This window comes from Saimiri boliviensis, chromosome 1 (genome assembly GCF_048565385.1).
Source record: "Saimiri boliviensis isolate mSaiBol1 chromosome 1, mSaiBol1.pri, whole genome shotgun sequence".
NCBI classification, from domain to species: Eukaryota; Metazoa; Chordata; class Mammalia; order Primates; family Cebidae; genus Saimiri; species Saimiri boliviensis.
Window position 1 is genome coordinate 41,969,310 of NC_133449.1, and position 19,574 is coordinate 41,988,883.

The window sequence follows — 19,574 nt, forward strand, 5'->3', positions numbered from 1 at the left end:
AGGACCCCCCAGGGGTTCTTGGGCCTCCATGTCCTGATTCAACGCTAGGGTCCGTTCCACACCACTCACTCGAAGCATGAGGGACACACACTAGTGGTGAACCCAAGAGGACTATGGGGCAGCCTCCAAGGCCGCAGGCATTACTCCTGCCTCTACAGAGCCCACGCAGGGGCTTGAGCTCCAGGCGTGTGAGTGACACTGGCTGTCATCCTCCTCCTTGAAAACCCCCTCCTCTCCTGTCACCTCTCCTCCAGGTTTCTTTCTGAAAGATTCTCTCTGGGGCCTCAAAGCCTGGGGGGATGAATAACTCCTCCCTTCTCAGGCCCTGTCCCAAGGCACAAGGCCACTTGCACCAGCAGTGTGCATCAGCAAGACAGCAGACACCAGAAGACATGTACCCACTAAGATGGGGAGAGAGGCCATCCAGGTACCATGCAGCAGTTACATCAGGACACTTCTTGTTTACAGGAGACTATTAGATCACTGCCTGTCCTCACTTGGGGCTGATGCCATTTTAGGCCTTAGCCCACCTCACCCAGGCACTCATGAAAACAGCGTGTCACTCCACATCGCCTTGTGTCATTGGCGCACTCTCAGGGTTCAAACTGATAATAGAGCCTTGCATCTGATGCCAAAACCCAGGAGGGGCTCCAGTTTGAGTCTCCACAGACCTACCCCTCCACCCCGGAAAGCAGGCCACAGCTGAACAAAGGAAGCTCCTCAGCCTCAGTCGCCTCTCTGTGCATGCACATCCGCCACTGACCTCACCTACGGCTTCTCTTGGTTTCTCTGGTCCAAAAATCAACGCTGGTCCAAGAAGGCTCCAGCAAGTGCCAATCACTTACTGATCATCTGGTCTTAGGGGGACACCTCTAAGCCATTTGATCCTGCTCCAGGAACAAAAAAGGCAGCAGTGATGATGGCTCCTTTTATTGTCTCCCTGCCGCCATCCAGGGTGGTGTCCTTTCCCCGTTCTCCTGGGCCTACCCTCTGTTATGGGAAATTCCCAGTCTACCATTCCAAAAGACAGCCCTCTAGCCTGCTCATAAAAAACCTGCAAACCTCAGGCCTCAGGCAAGATATCCACCCTAAGCGCCTTCTCTTTTTTTTTTTTTTTTTTTGCAATTCCGTCTGGCCACAGGACAAACTGGATAATGGGTCCAAATGGCCTGCAAATGGAACATTCAACTTTATAATTGTAACTGACTTAAGCAATTACTGCTGGTGACTGAAAAATGGGGAGAAATTCCTTATGTCCAGGCCTTTTTGGCACTCAGATCACAACCTGACCGCTGCAATTCTTGCTCGCCTGTTCAAATCCTCCTCCTCCATTCTCGCCTCCCAGATCGCCTTTCTCCTCCCGACCCTACCTCTTTTTCCTCGTTGGATCCCACAGACTGCTGTCTACCTTCCCAGCCCCTACCTCTCCCTCTCAACTGCATTTTCTAACCCCCAAGCCTACTCTTTGTCTTCTCTGCCACCACCTTCCCAGCCGTCATCTTCCCAGCCAGCACCACCTCCAAAAGTATCCACTTCTCTTCCTACACCATCCTCTTCTCAGGACAATTCCGGCACTGCCTGCACCCATTCTCCTCCCCCACTGCCCTCTAAGGCCTGTAAATCCATCCTGCCACCTTAAGCCCCTATTTATCCTCTACTGCCTATTAACTCAACCCCCCTTTCCCTCTTCAAACCCTCAGCAGGAACCACTTCCAGGTTCTTCTCTCCCACCCATACTCACTCAGGTGCCATCTTTGGCCCGTGCTCCAACCCTAATTCAGTGCCTGTGCTAGAGTGCCCCCTTTGGGAAGTAGCAGGAACTGAAGGTGTTGTAAGAGGTCATGTTCCCTTCTCCCTCTCTGATCTCTCTCAAATTAACAAAACACTCGGTTCATTTCCAGAAGACCCTACCTCTTAAGAGTTTCAATACCCAGTCTTATGAACTAACTTGGCATGACTTCTACATTATCCTCTCTTCCACCCTCACCCCAGAAGACCGGAACTGTCATATCTGGACCCTATTTCAGGCACATGCTGATAAAATTCAGCACCAGGCTCCTGCACAGCCTACTGACATAGAGGCAGTCCCTAACCAAGACCCCAACTGGGATTATCAAGACAGAGTCCCTGGACACCACCATCAAGACCACATGATTGTGTGTCTCCTCACAGGACTCAAAAAAGGTGCCCATAAAGCAGTCAACTGTGAAAAACTCAGAAATCACCCGAGGTCCCAACAAAAACCCAGCCCTTTTTCTCTCTCGTTTAACTGAAGCCATGAGAAACTATACCAACCTAGACCCAGCCAGCCCAGAAGGAACCACTATCTTAAACCTTCAGTTCATCTCCCAATCCACCCCCCGTGTCCAGCACAAGCTTCAGAAGCTTGATGACAGCCTTGAAACCCCACGAGACCTTCTTAATTTATCCTTCAAAGTCTTTAACAATCGTGATGAGGAAAGTAAAGGGCAAAAACAGGCAGAGTTTCAAATGCTAGCCACTGCCATCAGGAGCCCTGCAGGCCCACAGGGCCACAGCTCCACACAGAGGCCTCCTGGTAATCCACCTCCACCCAGTCCCTGTTTCAACAGTGGCAATGAAGGTTCCAGGGCCAGACAATGCCCAAACCCAGGTAAGCCTACCAGGCCATGACCCCCTCTGCAGAGGACCACACTGGAAGTTGGATTGTGAGTGGCCCCTGCAAGGACCGTCCCCATCCCTTCCTGAACCAGCCAAAACCCCCTGCTCGGATCTCATCAGCCTCACCACTGAAGACTGACAGTGCCCTGCAATGGACACCCCAGCAACTACCATCTCTTCATCCAAGCCAAGGGTAACTGTGATGGTGGCAGGTAAGCCAGGATGTTTTTTAACTGACACCGAGGCAACCTACTCTGCTTTACCTGATTTTTCAGGACCCACCCAGTCCACCCAAGTCTGTTTTGGGAATTGATGGACAAGTCTCCAAACCCCAAGCCACCCGTCCACTCTTCTGCTCCCTGCACACCTTTTCCTTCATTCACTCTTTCTTAGTCCTGCCCTCATGCCCAACTCATTCCTAGGCAGAGACATCCTTTCAAAACTCCACACTACTCTCCACTTCCACACTCCCCACAGTAGCCAACGCGTCCACCCAGGCCCCTCCGGTGCTTCTAACTTCCTTCTACTCCTCCAACCTCCCACCCTAAAACATGCAACCTTCCCTTATCCCCTGTCTGTAGTTAACGCTGCTGTTTGGGATACTTTCACACCCTCAGTCACAAAACACCACACCCCCGTCTGTGTTACCCTTAAAAACCCCACCCAGTTCCTATCATAGAAGCAGTATCCAATCCCCAAGCAGCTCTTGTAGACCTAAAACCTATCATTTCTCACCTCCTCACCAGTCACCTACTCCACCCAACAAACTCCTCTTTTTAACACACAAATTCTACCTGTTAAAAAGTCAGATGGAACTTATCAGTCCAGGGCCTCAGGCTCATTAACCAAGCTATACTCCCAGTATGTCCAGTAGTTCCTAATCCATACACTCCACCTTCCACTATTCCCTCTAATACCACCCATTTTTCTGTCCTTGATGTAAAGGATGCTTTTTTTCACAATTACTTTGCACCCTGATTCTCAAAACTTCTTGGCCTTCACATGGGAAGACCCCAACACACACCTTTCATACCAGCTCACCTGGTGTGTACTACCTCAAGATTTCAGAGACAGCCCCCACCTTTTTGGACAGGCCCTTGCTCGTGACCTCTGTACCGTATCCCTAAAACCGTCCACTCTCCTTCAATATATTATCTACTCCTGTATAGCCCTTCTCAAAAAGACTGCAATGCCCATACTATCACTCTTTTAAACTTCCTGGCAGAATGCGGGTATTGGGTCTCCCCTAAAAAGGAACAAATATGCACCTCTTCAGTCGCCTACCTAGGCCTTGCCCTTATTCCACACACCCGGGGGCTCACAGCCAACCACATATCCCTGCTCCAGTCCCTCCCGCCTCTGCAAACTAAGCAAGAAATTCTCTCTTTTCTAGGACTAGTGGGATACTTTAGGCTCTGGACTCCTTCCTTCACTCTACTTGCCAAACTGTTATACCAAGCTGCTAAAGGCCCTCTCCATGAGCCTTTAAATCCTATACAGCCTATTACCTAACCTTTCCGTCTACTCCAAAAGGCTCTCACCTCAGCCCCTGTCCTCACTCTCCCGGACCTCACCAAACCTCTCCTTCTATACTGACGAAGGTGGAGTTACACCAAGTGTTCTAACCCAGTCTAATGGACCCACCCTCCAGGTTGCTGCCTCTCTAAAACAGCTTGAAGCCACAGTTCTCAGATGACCTGCCTGCCTCCAACCACTGGTGACAGCTGCTGTCCTCACTCTTGAAAGCCTAAAACCATCTCTTCATGCCAACCTAACAGTTTATTCAACCCATAACATCAAAGGTACGCTAGCTCTCCGCAGTGTACTAAGCCTCATCTCTGCCCCATGGCTCCTCCAACTGTATGCTTTATTCAGAGATTCCTCAGTGCTAACCAGCTCCCATCTAAATCTGGCCACACTCTTACCTGAAGCTACTACCTCCCAAGACGCTGCACACTTCTGTGTAGACACCGTTTAAACCTTTCTTATACCCTTTCGAAATCTTATCAGACCAACCCCGTCTAGATGCCTCCTTTACTTGGTTTGTAGATGGCGGCTCCTACCTACATCAAGGACGCCAACATGCTGGCTATGCTACAGTGTCACCCCCCAACACTACTGAAGCCAATCTGCTCCCCCTAGGCGCCACATCCCAAAAATATGAGCTCATCACTCTCACTCTAGCAGCCGGACAACAAATTAACATATATTCAGATTCTCATTATGCATTCCACATCGTGCACTCACACTCGTCCATCTGGAAAGAACAGGCTTTCCTAACTGCAAAAAAACACTCATGTCATAGATGGCTCTCTCATCAGCAGACTCCCTCAAGCTGCCAGACTCCTGCAGAAAGTTGCCATCATTCATTGTGGGAGCCACCAAACCCCAGACAATCCTACAATGGCTGGAAATGCTCTAGCAGATCAGGTTGCCAAACAAGCAGCCTTACAACCTGTGCACGGCCAGCTTCTGTCCCTGTCCTCGTTTTTGCCTCTTTACTCCTTAGAAGAAAAGGAAGACTTCCAAGCCCAAACCCTTCAAAAGCAGGGACCATGGTAGGCCAAGGAAGGGCACTTCATTCTTCCCCGCTCTCAAACAATCCCTATCCTCCAAAGGCTCCACAGCTCTTTCCATGTGGGTTACAAACCTCTCTTGCAACTTCTCTGCCCTATTCTCACTTGTCCTCACCTTTCCAGGCGTGTTTGAGGGATTACTCAGTCCTGCTCTATCCACCACTCTGTGTAACCCCAGGGCTCCCGCCAGCCACTGCCTCTTCCTACCCACCAAGCCCAAGGCCAGGTACCCAGGCAGGACTGACAAACAGACTTCACTCACATGCCTCCCAATAAATGGCTCCTCTACCTTCTAGTCTTTGACTGCACTTTCTCTGGGTGGGTAGAAGCATTCCCAACAACTTCAGAAGTGCAAATATTGTCAAGCAAACTCTCAACATGCATATAATTCCCCATTTCGAACTCCCAACATCCATTCTAGTCCAATAATGGGCCTGCCTTTATCAGCCAAATTACCCAAGGTGTCTCTACATCTTTGGGAATAAAATGAGTTCTCCACACACCCTATAGGCCTCAATCTTCAGACAAAGTTGAAAAAGTCAACTCTGTCCTTAAAGCCCAACTCACCAAGATGGCTCCAGAAAACTGCCAGTCATGAACAAGAAATCTCCCCTTAACCCTCATGGGACTGCGCACCGCACCAAAAGCACCCTCTTTTTATAGTCCCTTGGAAATCATGTATGACCGAACTTTTGTCTTAGGGCCTTCACCCTTACCAGACTCTGAGCCACTCAGGAACTACCTCCCCTCCCTAATCCAGACAAGGTCTTTCATCCATGAAGCAACAAATGAGGCCATGTCTCTCCCCGTCGACACCTCCTTGTCCTCTCACCATAACTGTCTTGCAGGCACAGACGTGTTCATCTCCCAACCCGACCCTCATAAAAAGCTTTAACTGAAGTGGACAGGCCCCTACACTGTGATACTCGGCACACCAACTGCAATGAGAGTCCAAAGACTCCCCCACTGGATCCATCGCACCAGGGTCAAGCTTACCCCAAAGGCTACTTCTTCCTCTAGAACATCAACAGCTAAGTGCTCATCCAGGCCAATTTCTCCTACCAAGCTTAAATTAACCAAAAATATTTTTGTTTTTGTTTTTGTTTTTGTTTTTGAGAGAGTCTTGCTCTGTCGCTGGGCTGGAGTGCAGTAATGTGATCTCAGCTCACAGCAACCTCCACCTCCCGGGCTCAAGTGATTCTCCTGCCTCAGTCTCCCAAGTAGCTGGGACTACAGGCAAGCGCCACCACACCGAGCTAATTTTTGTATTTTTTAGTAGAGATGGGGTTTCACCTTGTTGGCCAAGATGGTCCTGATCTCTAACCTCATGATCTGCCCGCCTCGGCCTCCCCAAGTGCTGGGATTACAAGCATGAGCCACTGCACCTGGCCTAACCAAAAATGTTCTAAAGGACCAAAACCCCCTAGAAAGACCTAAACACGAGGAAGACTAATCACCTGCTTCCAGAAATGGCCTGCTATCTATGCAACCACTTGCTGTGCCTCACTTCCAACCAAAATTCTTAATACAGGAACATCCCTCACCACAATCCTAATACTGTCAGTAGCTGCCCTGCTGTCCACAGCAGCCCCTCTGAGCTGCCGTATTAATCAGTCTTTCCATTATGGAGGAAAAATGCAACAATCCTTTACTTACCGTCTTCATACAGAAAAATCCTGTTATGGAACCTTAGTCAAGGAATGTCTTGGATCAGGGAAAAGTTATTATAAAGTAAAAAATCTAGGAGTACCTGGCAGTCCTGATGGGGCTGTATGTCCCAAAGGTAAGCACTGGCTTTGCTTCACCAAAACTGGACAATGAGTAAACACTCAAGCGCTTGAAGACATAAAGAGAGAACAGAATATAGCCAAAGCAAAAGCCAAAACCAACAACTCCCCCCGCAAAATCACCCATAGTATTTACATTCCTTTATACAAAACTACAAGCAAACATATCCCTTCCCAAGCCAGGAAAAAACCTGTTTGTAGATCTAGAAGAACACATTGTGCTTATCACGAACATTTCCAATTGCTGGGTATGCGAGGGAGCTCGTATGGGTGAGCAGTGGCCATGGTATGGGATAGACATTCCCGCCTTACTTACTAGCATCCCAAAACTCCAGCCCCACTTTCACTCCTCAGGAATGATCGCAGTCCTGGACGCTTGCAAATCCAGTAAGGGGGATGGTATGCATATCCTGCAAGTGGACTAATACAACCCATCGTGTCATAGGTGAAAGCCCCTGTCACCAAACCCTAACACTCAAGGCCTCTACCGCAGAATGGCCAAAGTTACCCCACAGAGCCTGGTCCCCTTCTAACTTAAGCTACCTCAATTGTGTCTCGTCAAGAGGCCTGGTACTATACAAACACCACAATCCTTACGCTGCATACCCATGCCTAAGTGCACTATGGGACAATCCTGTGCACACCAGCCTACAATGGATTGCCCCTGATGGATTCTTTTGGGTATGTGGAACCCAGGCTTACTCATGGCTACCTCATCACTGGCAAGGTACCTGCTTCCTAGGCACAATTAAACCTGGATTATTTTTACTTCCAAAGCAGGCAGGCAACACCCTCAGAGTCCCTGTATATGATAACCTAAACAGAGAAAAATGATCCTTAAAAATAGGAGGAAGCCAAAGATGTCAAGAGAAGGAGTGGCCTCCACAACCGATCATCAAATATTCTGGTCCTGCCACTTGGGCTGAGGCTGGCTCATGGTAATAGAATAATTAGACTACAGGCTGTTCTAGAGATAATCACTAACCAAACGACCTCAGCCCTGGAAATACTCACACAACAATAAAGCCAAATGCGCGTGGCAATTTATCAAACAGGCTAGCGCTAGACTACTTATTAGCAGAAGCAGGTGGGGTCTGTGGTTAAGTTTAATATCTTCAATTGTTGTCTTAACCTAGACAGACAACAGAAAAGCAGTTCTAGAAATCACTTTAACCATCAGAAAAGTAGTCCATGTACCAGTCCAAACCTGGAAGGGATGGAACCCAACAAACCTAGGAGGGTGGTTCCCTAATTTAGGAGATTTAAAACGCGGGCAGGGACAGTAATCTTCACCACAGGGCTCCTCTTGCTTCTCCCGTGTTACACTGATAATAAAAGCCATTAAAACTCTTGTTGAAACTACAGTTAATCACCAGACAATCCAGACAACGCTCCTGCTACAATCACATGATGGGTACCAACCCATCTTTCAAGAATACTCTAAAAATTGTTTTTCTTTTTCTTTTTTCCAAGGTGCCCACGCCATCCCCTATGTCATGCCTGAAGTAGTTTTTGAGAAGGTCGTACCTTTTCCGTTTTTCTATAACCAAATAGACGGGAATGAAAGATTCTCCCCGGGCCCTCAAAGCTTAGGGGGATGAATAACTCCTCCCTTCTCGGGCCAGGTCCCAAGATGCAAGGCCACTTGCGCCACCAGCATGCGTCAGCAAGATAGCAGAAGCCAGAAGAGCTGGCCAGAAGACACGTACCCCTTGAAGATAAAGAGAGAGGCAGTCTGGGTATCACGTAGCAGTTACATCAGACTGGGACACTTCTTGTTTATAGGAAACTAAAACCCCTGCCCATCCTCACTTGGGGCTACTTTAGGCCTCAGCCCATCTGCTCATTAAAAACAGCGTGTTGCTCTACACCACCTCCTGTTGTTTGCTGACGCACTCTCAGGGTTCAGGGTTCGAATGACAATACGGCCTTGCACTTTCTTCCCTCCTGCCCGTCCTCCCTCCCCTTATCCTTCCCTCCTTCCTTGCTTTCCTCCTTTATTTTTTTTTAACACTTTTTAAATTTATTCTTACAATCAAGTACACAAATCTCAGTGCATTGTGCACATGTATACACCCACACGGCCAGCCCCCGGAGGAAGACCGGAAACACTGCCAGCATTCGGAAGTCAGCCTGTGACCTGCTCCTGTCACAGACTCCCACAGGGCGGCCTCTATTCTGACCTCCTATTGCCACCAATTACTTTGGTTTGGTTTTGGCTTTTACATGAATGGAGCCCGAAGTGTGTTCTCTGTCGTGTCCCCATTCCTCTGTTCATACACTACCACTCTCTTCCTCTTTGCTCACCTTGTTAAGTCTTGGTTATTTCCCATTCCATTTCCTCATCTCACATAACCCTTTGCACAATGTCGGAGACACCCCTGGTTTCCGCAGACACCTGTATATTCGGTCTCGAGTTCTGACTCCAGTCCAGATCCCTCACCTTCTCCCCAGACCCAATGCCTATGGGGATTCCTCACCTAGAGGACCCATAGGCAATCCACATTCTCCAAAGAAATGTCCTGCCTTGTTTCAACCCAGGCTCTGTACTCCACTCCCCGCTCACCCAGAAGCCAAGTTGTGCCATCCTGGGGGCACCCCTGAGGCCTCCTCCCGTCTCCTGGGATGGGCAGTTGTCAAACTGGGTTCACTCTGCCCTCCTCAAGCCCCTGGGATCCATTCCTTCCTCTTGTGTCCTTGGCTATCACTCCCAGGCTCCCATCAGCTCTCTTAACAACGCTTACCAATTGTTGTGAGTCTTTTTCCTCTCCATTCTGTCCTCCACACTGCCACTGTGGGTTCAAAAGAACCAAACCAAACAAAAAAATCCCCACTGGATATGGTGGTTATCCCCGACACACACACACCCTGCTCGCCAGCCAGAGTCCAGCTCTCAGGCCCGGCTCCAAGAAGGTGCTCTGTGAGGCCTGAGCCTCTTGCTCTCACCCTGGATCCTGCCTTTCCTCTCCTCTCCCCTGGCCCCCAGGCACACCCAAGATGCCCTCACACCTCGGTGTGTGCCTTCCCCATGTCCTCTGGTGGAAACCACCTATTCATGTGAGGTGCGAGTTAAACAGCTTGTAGGAGCTTCCCCGCCACTCCTCCTTCCGCCTTCCCAGGGCATGGCCCTGTCATTGGCCCACTCTGCTGCACTCTGGCAGTGCTCATCAGTCTGGGAACTCAGGAGGCTGGGAGCAGGGTCATCTTTCTCAATGCCTCTACTGCGCAGCACACTGCGGAAAAAATGATTTGTGCTTTAAGGGCTACTGATGGCAAATGTGAGGCAAGTGGTCGGCGCCTCTAACCTCTGTTCAGACCTGGAGCCAAAGAAAGCAAGCTCACCTCTGGCATCCTGGGTTTGAGGGGCCTGAAGTGCCCCATCCTGCGGAATCCCGCACTGGCTTAAGAGATTCTGTCTTGGTCACATCCATAATCAACGGAGAAAACAAAAAAAAAAAAATACGCTGGATGACAAGTTACAGGTGAGTCCTGCAGGGGGACACAGTGGTTTATCTCTGTCCTCCCTCAAGCCCTCCTGCTGTGGCCACTAGAGAGGAACGCTCTTAGGAGACTAAGGCTGCAGACAGGCCCTGATGAGAACTCGGATCTATCCCTTGGCAGGAGCAAGGCCACCCACACCTAAGGCATAAAGGCTCGGAATAGGGTAGGTCATGGTGTCCCAGAGGGCACCACACTTCTCCACCTGCACAAGTCCCACCTGGGCAGACCATGCCTCACTCAGCACCGCAAGGCCTGCCTGAGCTTGCCTGGCTTGGGCAGGCCACCTCAATCACTCCTTACCTGGCTCTCCCAAAGCCATGGGATTGCTTTTTGCACGTCATGTGCTTCAATCTAGCCAGCAGTGCTCCCCAGCTTCCTGCTGCAGTGGGTGTCTACTCCCTTCGGCTCCAGGAACAGGTCCTGACTCAAGAGTGATGGGTGAGAGGACACAAAGTTATAAAATAGCTTTCCAAATAACCATTTGCTCAAGAGGACTTAGTTCCAGAGGAGGAAAGGGAACAGCGATCAAGTATAAACAAAGGTTCCTCTGTGTAACTCAACTTTAATTAGAATGACGACTAATTGAAAGTAATTTAATGCTGGTTCATGAAAGGTTAATGGAATTCATGTTTTGGAGATGCTGAATGCAACACATATTTGGCCAGAAACACAAAACTAACCTTTATGCACTTTAATTATTCGGTCAGAATCATTTCCTGGGAGCAAGTCTAGTCTCTAGACGGCTCTAATCAAACACCACTGAACTTTGAAGTTGACATCAACTCATTCAGCTGCAACTCAATTTTCAAATTAATCTGCTGTATAACGTGGAGGGTTTGTGGCCTAAGCAGGGGGCAGGCGGGAGGGGAAGATGGGCTTAGAGCCTGTCAGGTATGAACTGATTCTGGAATGTCTGACCTTCCCCAGGTGAGGCACTTCCGGAACTGGTGCCAGCCCTTCTTAAGGACAGGGACCCAGGCTGAGCTGAGCAACCACACTGCCTCCATGCTTGAGCTCAGGGCTCCACTGTCACAAGTGAAGTGTAAGCCTGGTATAGCTGGAACCCTAAAAGGGGCCCTGGACCAGCAGAGCCTGCCTCTTCTACCCTAGCCTAGCTGCCCTTTCCCTGCTCTCTCCCTCTCCCTAGGGGAGCTGAGACGAGGGACTTGAGCTCTCTACCTGGCAAGATGCCCTCAGAAACCACCCCGATTTCTATACCCATTACTTCTTTGGCCCTTCACGCAGGCACCAGGTACACCTACACAGCCTCTGCCTCTCCTCCTCTGCCTTGGAAAACCCAGGTCCCTAATTCTGTCTGCTTTACTTTGCAGCCCTTCCAAGGCCCTACAGTAGGCCAGAGGCTTCTGCTTCTTCCTACAACCTTCTCTGCTGACTGGGAGGCAACACCATTTCCCACAGCCTGGGTTAGCTTGAAATGTGGTATTTGGAGTCAGCAAAGATTCCAATCTGGCTAGTACACGTTAGACAGTGTGGAGACCTGTGCTTTGGCCCTGAGGTATAGCCATGTGACCATGACAAATCCATGTCATGGTCAAGGTCAGAACAAGAGAAGGCAGGATGTCCCAGGAGGGCTATGTCAGAACTCAAGGAAAAAAATATGACCTAAAGAATGTTCTTTCTCGCCATTCGTTAGACCCCGCCCGATTCACGTTTTGCAGCAGCCCCAGGGGAAGTCAGCTCCAGCCGCCTCAGGACCCTGAGCAAGCAGCAGCTGGGCCCCACCTGCCCATCCCAACACATCCTGCAGCAGTGCCACACCTGGGCACCGTGCAGCCACACAGAGGTCAGGAGGCCTGATTCCAGCTTATTCAAGTCACAGCAGCCGGTGACAGAGGGGACTGCAAGTGATCATCCTATTCTCCTTCTACCTGAGGAGGTGCTGAGCCACCCTCACTGCTCTTGTTTACATCATGAGAGCCAGAGTCAGCTGCTGCCGCCCTCCACACTGCAGGGCCTGACTTGCTACCACCAAGGCATGAGATGGGTTCCCAGAACAGTAGCTACAGCCAGGCTTCCCTCCACCCCCACCCCCACCCAGGGCAGCCTGCTCTAAAGTCACCAAACCCCACCAGTCACATGGAGCTCTCAGATCAGAACAGGTGAAGGATAACTGTAGGATTTCTCAAAAACGAGGCCATTTGCTAGCCATATGGTCTATCAACCCTAAGAGATTCAAGACACCCTGAAAATAACCCTATGCATGATTCACCTCTGAGGCTCTAGCACCTAAGTGTGTTTTTGCACACTAATTAAATGTCTAGAATAACAGAATTAATGGAACTACTTGAAGACTGTGGGTCAGGGAGTCCCTGAGGAGCCAAAGATGATGGTCAATGAACCCATGAGGAGCACTAGGGACAGGGCCCCACTTCTCAGCCAACCTGACATGGGCACTCTGTGGCACTACATAGTGACCAAACCTAGGAGGTATGGAGTTAAAATGTCAAATGTATGTATTAAATCTCTGGGACCAGGCAGTATCAGAATTTCTCAGCAACCAGTGTTTATAGCCCCAGGGATAACCTCTAGCTATTGAAGATTAATGGGACAGAAAGTGAGAGGTTTGCAAAGCTTTCGACCAGGAGGAAAATCACAAAAAAGACATGGGGATGAACAGACCTCAACGTTAGACAAGGCCAGGGGAGCCTGCCCAGGGCCATGCACATGAAGGGAAGTAAAAAGCAGATAAACAAACAAAAGCCACCAGTATTATCGAAGCCACGCCAACCTTCCTTCACCTTACCTGACAGCGTCACAGCAAAGTCACACTGGATGAAGGGGGCAGGAAGGAGAGAAAAGCTAGTCAGACCCTGAAAGGGAATCTGGTGACAGAAAGAGCAAAGTGAGGGATAAGTGGCACTGCTTTACAAGGACAAGTGTAAAGCAGCCATTTTCAACTGTTCTTACTCTTGTGTAGCCTAAAACAAAAATTTACATCTATGCATATCTAAGCTTAATATCTAGAATTTTTCATTTTAAATTTAAATAGTTGCAAAGAGTATAGTTCTGTTGTGTTATAAATATTGGCTAAATTATTAAATCACTTTTTTTTTTGAGATGAGTCTCGCTGTGTTGCCCAGGTTGGAGTGTAGTGGCACGATCTCAGCTTACTGCAACCTCTGTCTCTCAGGTTCAAGCAATTCTCTTGTCTCACCCTCCTGAGAAGTTGGGACTACAGGTGCCTACCACCATGCCTGGATAATTTTTTATATTTTTAGTAGAGACGAGGTTTCACCGTGTCAGCCAGGATGGTCTTGATCTCCTGACTTTGTGATCCGCCCCCCTTGGCCTCCCAAAGTACTGGGATTACAGGCATGAGCCACCTCGCCCGGCCAAATCACTTATAAACGTATTCAATGGAATGTAAATTCCACTGCAGTTGGATGCCCATCTTCATCTGGTTAAAAATACACATTTGTAGAACAGTCAGAAACTTCTGCTTATATGTGTATTTCCATTCTACTCCCATACATAGAACTTTATACCCCAAAATTTACCCTAATGTAATACAACTTTAGGAATGAAAGTCTCCTATTGCTCATACATAATTCTCTGTAACACTCTAAAATTGAAATTTGGTTAAATTTCCTGTGACCATAAACTCTAAGTGTTAGAAATATTTTTATTCTGAATTATTATAATTACTGTTAGTACATAATTGACCAAAACAAAGTATGAGAAAATCTGTCTTAGAATGGTTCAGGCTTTCATAGATAAATCTTGCTGACTGTTAAAATAAGATCATTTCAGCACCAATTCCATTCCCATTTTTATTTTTACAGATACAAGTACTGAAAAACTTTGTTTTCATAAATAGAAGGGAATGAAGTTTTGTGATAGCAAAATCACAATTCTTTGAACTCCTGAGTTATGACTAAAAGTTGTGTGGTGATCTATTATCAAAATTATTTTTAGGCCAGGCACAGTGGCTCACACTGGTAGTCCCAGCTATTCAGGAGGGTGAGGCAGGAGAATCACTTGAACCTGGGAGGCAGAGGTTGCAGTGAGCAGAGAATGCGCCACTGCACTCCAGCCTGGGTGACAAGAGCAAAATTCTGTCTCAAAAAACAAACAAACAAAACAAATTATTTTTAATGATCAAGTGACAACTTAATTGGTTCCTACTTCAATTTTGTTAAAAATCTCTAAATTGGCCAAAGCGGTGGCTCACACCTGTAATCCCAGCACTTTGGGAGGCCAAGGTGGGCAGATCATGAAGTCTCTACTATAAATACAAAAATTAGCTGGGCGTGGTGGCATGCATCTGTTGTCTCAGCTACTCAGGAGGCTGAGGTAGGAGAATTGCTTGAACCAGGGAGTCAGAGATGGCTGTGAGCCTGGCAACAGAGCGAGACTCGGTCTCAAAAATAAATAAATAAATTTCTAAATTGCCAAAAAAATTGTCAGTCTGAGTCACAACTTCCTCAATGTTACCAATATTTGCACTTATTCCCACACTGCCCCAGGAATGGTTTTCACTCTCCAGGGCAACACCCCTTGGTAGGACAAGAACAGCTGAGGGTCTGCCTTCCTTTCAGAGTGAAAGAACATCATGCAGGACCCCCTTAAGCCAGGTGTACTCTGCAGCAGCTTAATCTTAGGAGGTGTAATGGAGGCTGCCTTAAAACAATTCCCTTAAACTATCTTTGTCTGGGTACCCCATAAAGTCTTCACAGCCCTGGGATCATGTCAACCCAGAGCATTGTGGTAAAGAGGAGGACTGCACTTAGCATCCCAGCCTAACTGCATGACCTGGAGGAGGTGAGTAGAGGGAATGTTCTTGTATTAACAGCATCTCATCCAGATGGCACTGAGAAAAGGCGAACCAGTGAGAAGGAGATGGCTTCCTCTGAGTAAACACGCCAACCTGGCAAGGGTTCAAAGTAATGTGCTCAGAAGGCATAATCCTAACTCTGAAATAAAGTGAAAGGTTCTGCACTGTCAGTGAAGGTCCAAGAATAGGACAGCCTGGGCTTCTTCCCTGCATCTGCCCCGACAGCCTGGCACCAAACAGCTGACTGGCCCAGTGGGGGATACCTCACCCAAATGGGCCAATAACATTCTCTCTCCTGGAATTTAGAGCAGGTTGCCAGTAGCTGGACAACGATTTCCTTCCAAATGCAAGGAGAAGCAGAGAAAGCTGGTCTGCAGAAACAGAATTAAACAGCTGCGTAATCAAGAGAGTGACAGAAAGGACAGCTGCCTTGGACCCAAAGGCAGTCCTTGTGAGGCCCAGCTTTGCTTAGGTTCTGAAAAATCCTCCTTTCTGTATCAACTGGTTTTAATGAATTTCTGGAACTTGTAAACAGAAGTCGTCTGGCTCAGACAGGAGTCACTAGAGACTATTCCTGAGGAAGTCAGCCTAACGGACCAATACATTTAGCATTACCAGCAAGAACTCTAGGCCAGGCAAGTGGCTCACATCTGTGATCCCAACACTTTGGGAGGCTAGGGCAGGAGAATTGCTTGAGGCCAGGAGTTCAAGACCAGCCTGGGCAACACAGCAAGACCTTGTATCTACCAAAAAATAATAATAATAATAATAATAAAAAGCCAGTTGCAGCAGCACCAATAGTACGACTACTTAGGAGGCTGAGGTGAATCACTTGAGCCCAGGAAGTCAAGACTACAGTGAGCCAATATGGAGCCACTGCACTCCAGTCCGGGAGACACAAAATGAGACCCTGTCTCAAAATAAATAAAATAAAATTACCTTTTTATAATAATTAGTGATGTTGAATATCTTTTTTTAAAAAACTGGGGTTTAAAGGTAAATTTTATTTCCTTTTTTAATGAGCTATTTAGTCATGTACTTTGCCCATTTATCTCAAGAGTATTTTTTTTTAATTCTTTAGAGACTGGCTCTTGCTCTGTCGCCCAGGCTGAAATGCAGTGGCACAATCGCACCTCACTGCAGCTTTGACCTCCTGGGCTCAAGCAATTCTCCTGCCTCAACCCTTTTGGTATTTTTATACGGGGTTTCACCATGTTGCCCAGACTGGTCTTGAACTCCTGAGCTGAAGTGTTCTGCCCGCCTCAGCACATTTTCCCAACGTGCTGAAATTATAGGTGTGAGCCATGGTGCCGGGCCTACTAAGGCAGTTTAAACCACAAAGAAATGTTATCACTTAGAGGACTGGCAAAGATCAAAAAGTCTGGTAATTTTTTTTTCCTTTATCCAAAATGTGTTTATAGAGATATTTTCCCACTCACCTTGATTCAGAGTGCTTTTAGTGCTGCTTCCTCCTGAAGGAACGTCCTTCTGTAAGCCTTGCTTTTCCTCCTGTAGGCTGGCAGAGGACACTGGAGCAGCCAGCACACAAAACTACCGTTAGTGCATGGCTGAAGACCGTGGTGATTTTATAGCATCCTGGGTACTTCACATCCATGAGGTAGGGGTTGGGGCTCTGCACCAGGCGTCTCTTCTTGTGTTTCCTATTCTCCTCTTCTGGAGACGGATGAAGGAGATCCATTGCGAGAGGCATGTTCTCGTGGGTAGGTCGTCACCGCCAGAAAGGGGTAATATTTTATGTAGACAAAGGTGAAAAGAACTGGGCACTTTCAAAACTGCTAGATAGGAATGTAAACCAGCATCATTTTTTTAGTAAGGAATAGCACTATTGAAATTGGAAATGCACATCCCCTTCACCTGCTAAATCTCCCAGCTAGAAATGATCAAATAAATATATTCAACATTATGTTAAATGACATCTAAAGACTATGCATTAAAGTCGTATTTATAAAAGCAAAAAAGTTTAAACTGAATATCCTTCAAAAAGAGACTAAACTATGGTACATTTATAAAATCCAGTGTAGAAAAATGGGACAGAACAAGCTCAAGTGAGATTTGGAAGGTATACTACCTACCATTTAGGCAAAAATAAAACAGGCAAAGAAAATGCATCTATGTATCGATTCACAGAATATATCTGACAATAAACAAAGAAAACTGAGGTAGGGAAAACACAAGTTCAGCATGGAAGCCACCTTGTCTGTCACAAAGTAGGGAAGTGCTAAAGACTGATAGGAGATGCTCACAGAACACAGAAGCCGCATTTGAGCACTGAAATGAGTAATGGCAGAGATGGTTATTACACATCAAATGAGGAAATTATAAATTTCTTTAAATGCTCATCTTCACAGAGATGTCAAAAATGTGGAAGGAATGACAACAGAAAATATTTACAACTACCTTAGTAATAATTCAGTCAGGAATGACCAATGAACACAGAGTGCAAACCTGCTAAGGACAGGATATTCCTAGTCTCAAATATCACCCCTCAGGCTACTTGCTAATTGCAAAGGGGAAAGGGTATCAACTTGACAAGGGAGAAATCTGGCAGACACAACTTCAAATCACCAGTAATGGGACAAACTGGTAACAAGTGCCATCTGACATCATGAGGACACTGTATCACCTATAAAGAATTCCTGACAAAAATGTTTAACCTGAAACCACCAATGAGACAATCAGACAAATCAAAGTTGAGGAATACCCTACAAAACAACTTGCCTGGACTCTTCAAATAGGTCACTATCAGGAAGGGCACAGGGGACTAACTATTCTGGATAAAGAGTCACAACAACTAAATGCAATGTATGATCATTGGCTGGATCCTGGACCCAAAACAAAACCAAAAATGAACTGCATCTGCTGGTGAAAATATTAAATGGTGCAAGTGAGTTGAAAACAGTCTGGCAGTTCCTCAAAATGTTAAACACAAGAGTTACCATATGACCCAGCAACTCCACTCCTAGGTAAACACCCAAGAGAAATGAAAACACATGTCCACATAAAAACTTGTTCACTATTGCTCACAGCAGCATTATTCGTAACAGCCCCAAAGTGGAGAGAACCCAAATGTCGATCCATAGAAGAGTAGATAAAACAAAATGTGGTATATCCATTCAACTGAATACTATTCAGCCATAAAAGAGTAAGGTACCAATCCATACCACAACATGGATGAGCCTTGAAAACATTACACTGAGAGAAGCCAGTCACACACATCACACATCATGATTCTATTTATATGAAATGTCCAGGAAAGACAAATCGAGACTGAAAGTAGATGAGTGCTTGCTTTGGGCTCGGAGGTGAGAGTTGGGGTGGTGGGAGGGAAGGCAAGTGATTGGTAATGGGCACAGGGTTTCTTATTAGGGTGATGTAAGTGTTCTAAAATTGATGCTAGCTATGGCTGTACAACTCCAAATACAGTAAAAACCAATGAATTGTACACTTTAGATGAACTGTACAGTATGTAAATTATATCACAATAAAGACGTTATTTTAAAAAACACAACTATAAAGAACTCATTATTGGAACACCTGGGGAAATTTGAAAATAAACTATATATTAGATGGTAGTACTATTAACCTTATTGAGTCTGACAACTGGATTATGGTTATAAAGGAACACATGTCCTTACTCAGGAGATACTTGCTAAAGTATTTATCATAATTCCATAACAATCTTAAATGATTCAACAAAAACCAAATGTGTGTGCATATATACATTGTGTATGCCTGTGTGAGAGAACAAGAAAAAGCAAAGGTGCCAATATATTGATAACTACTGATCTAAGTGAAGGACATACAGGTGCATATTAAGCTATGCTTAGTCTTCCTGTAGTCTGAAATTTTTCAAAATAAAACCTTGGGAGAAATACCAGAGAATAATAAAATTTAGACTTGCACAGATACATATATATTCTTGCAAAGCTATTACTATTTTCAATCACCATATTTTATCCTGAGCAAGAGGTCACTGTTCTGTGCTATGGTAAGATACCATATATATATATATAATAAAATTCCACCATTTTTTCAAAATTAATTTAGGGTAACTAAGTCTACTAATCATGACAGCAAAGGAAATTCGTGTCTAAATGAACTGAGTTACAGGCACATTTCACTAAGCGGCAGGCAGTTCTTATAAGGAACCATATGGTAATCATCAATATGCCATTAGACTCCTATTACTAGACTTTTAGGAACCATTTTGTAAAGATTATCTGGTGCCTAATTAACAAGAAAGAAATTAGACTC

At 46.6% G+C, this 19,574-nt stretch overlaps 1 protein-coding gene across 1 annotated transcript; it reads right to left on the bottom strand.

The window, feature by feature from the left end:
* Nucleotides 1-1,097: 1,097 nt before the first annotated feature.
* LOC101040337 (small ribosomal subunit protein eS27-like) lies at nucleotides 1,098-19,536 on the bottom strand. Its single transcript, XM_074396487.1, has one exon. The coding sequence runs from the start codon at nucleotides 17,008-17,010 to the stop codon at nucleotides 16,756-16,758; it is 255 nt and encodes an 84-aa protein (XP_074252588.1). The 5' UTR covers nucleotides 17,011-19,536; the 3' UTR covers nucleotides 1,098-16,755.
* Between the last annotated feature and the right edge of the window lie 38 nt (nucleotides 19,537-19,574).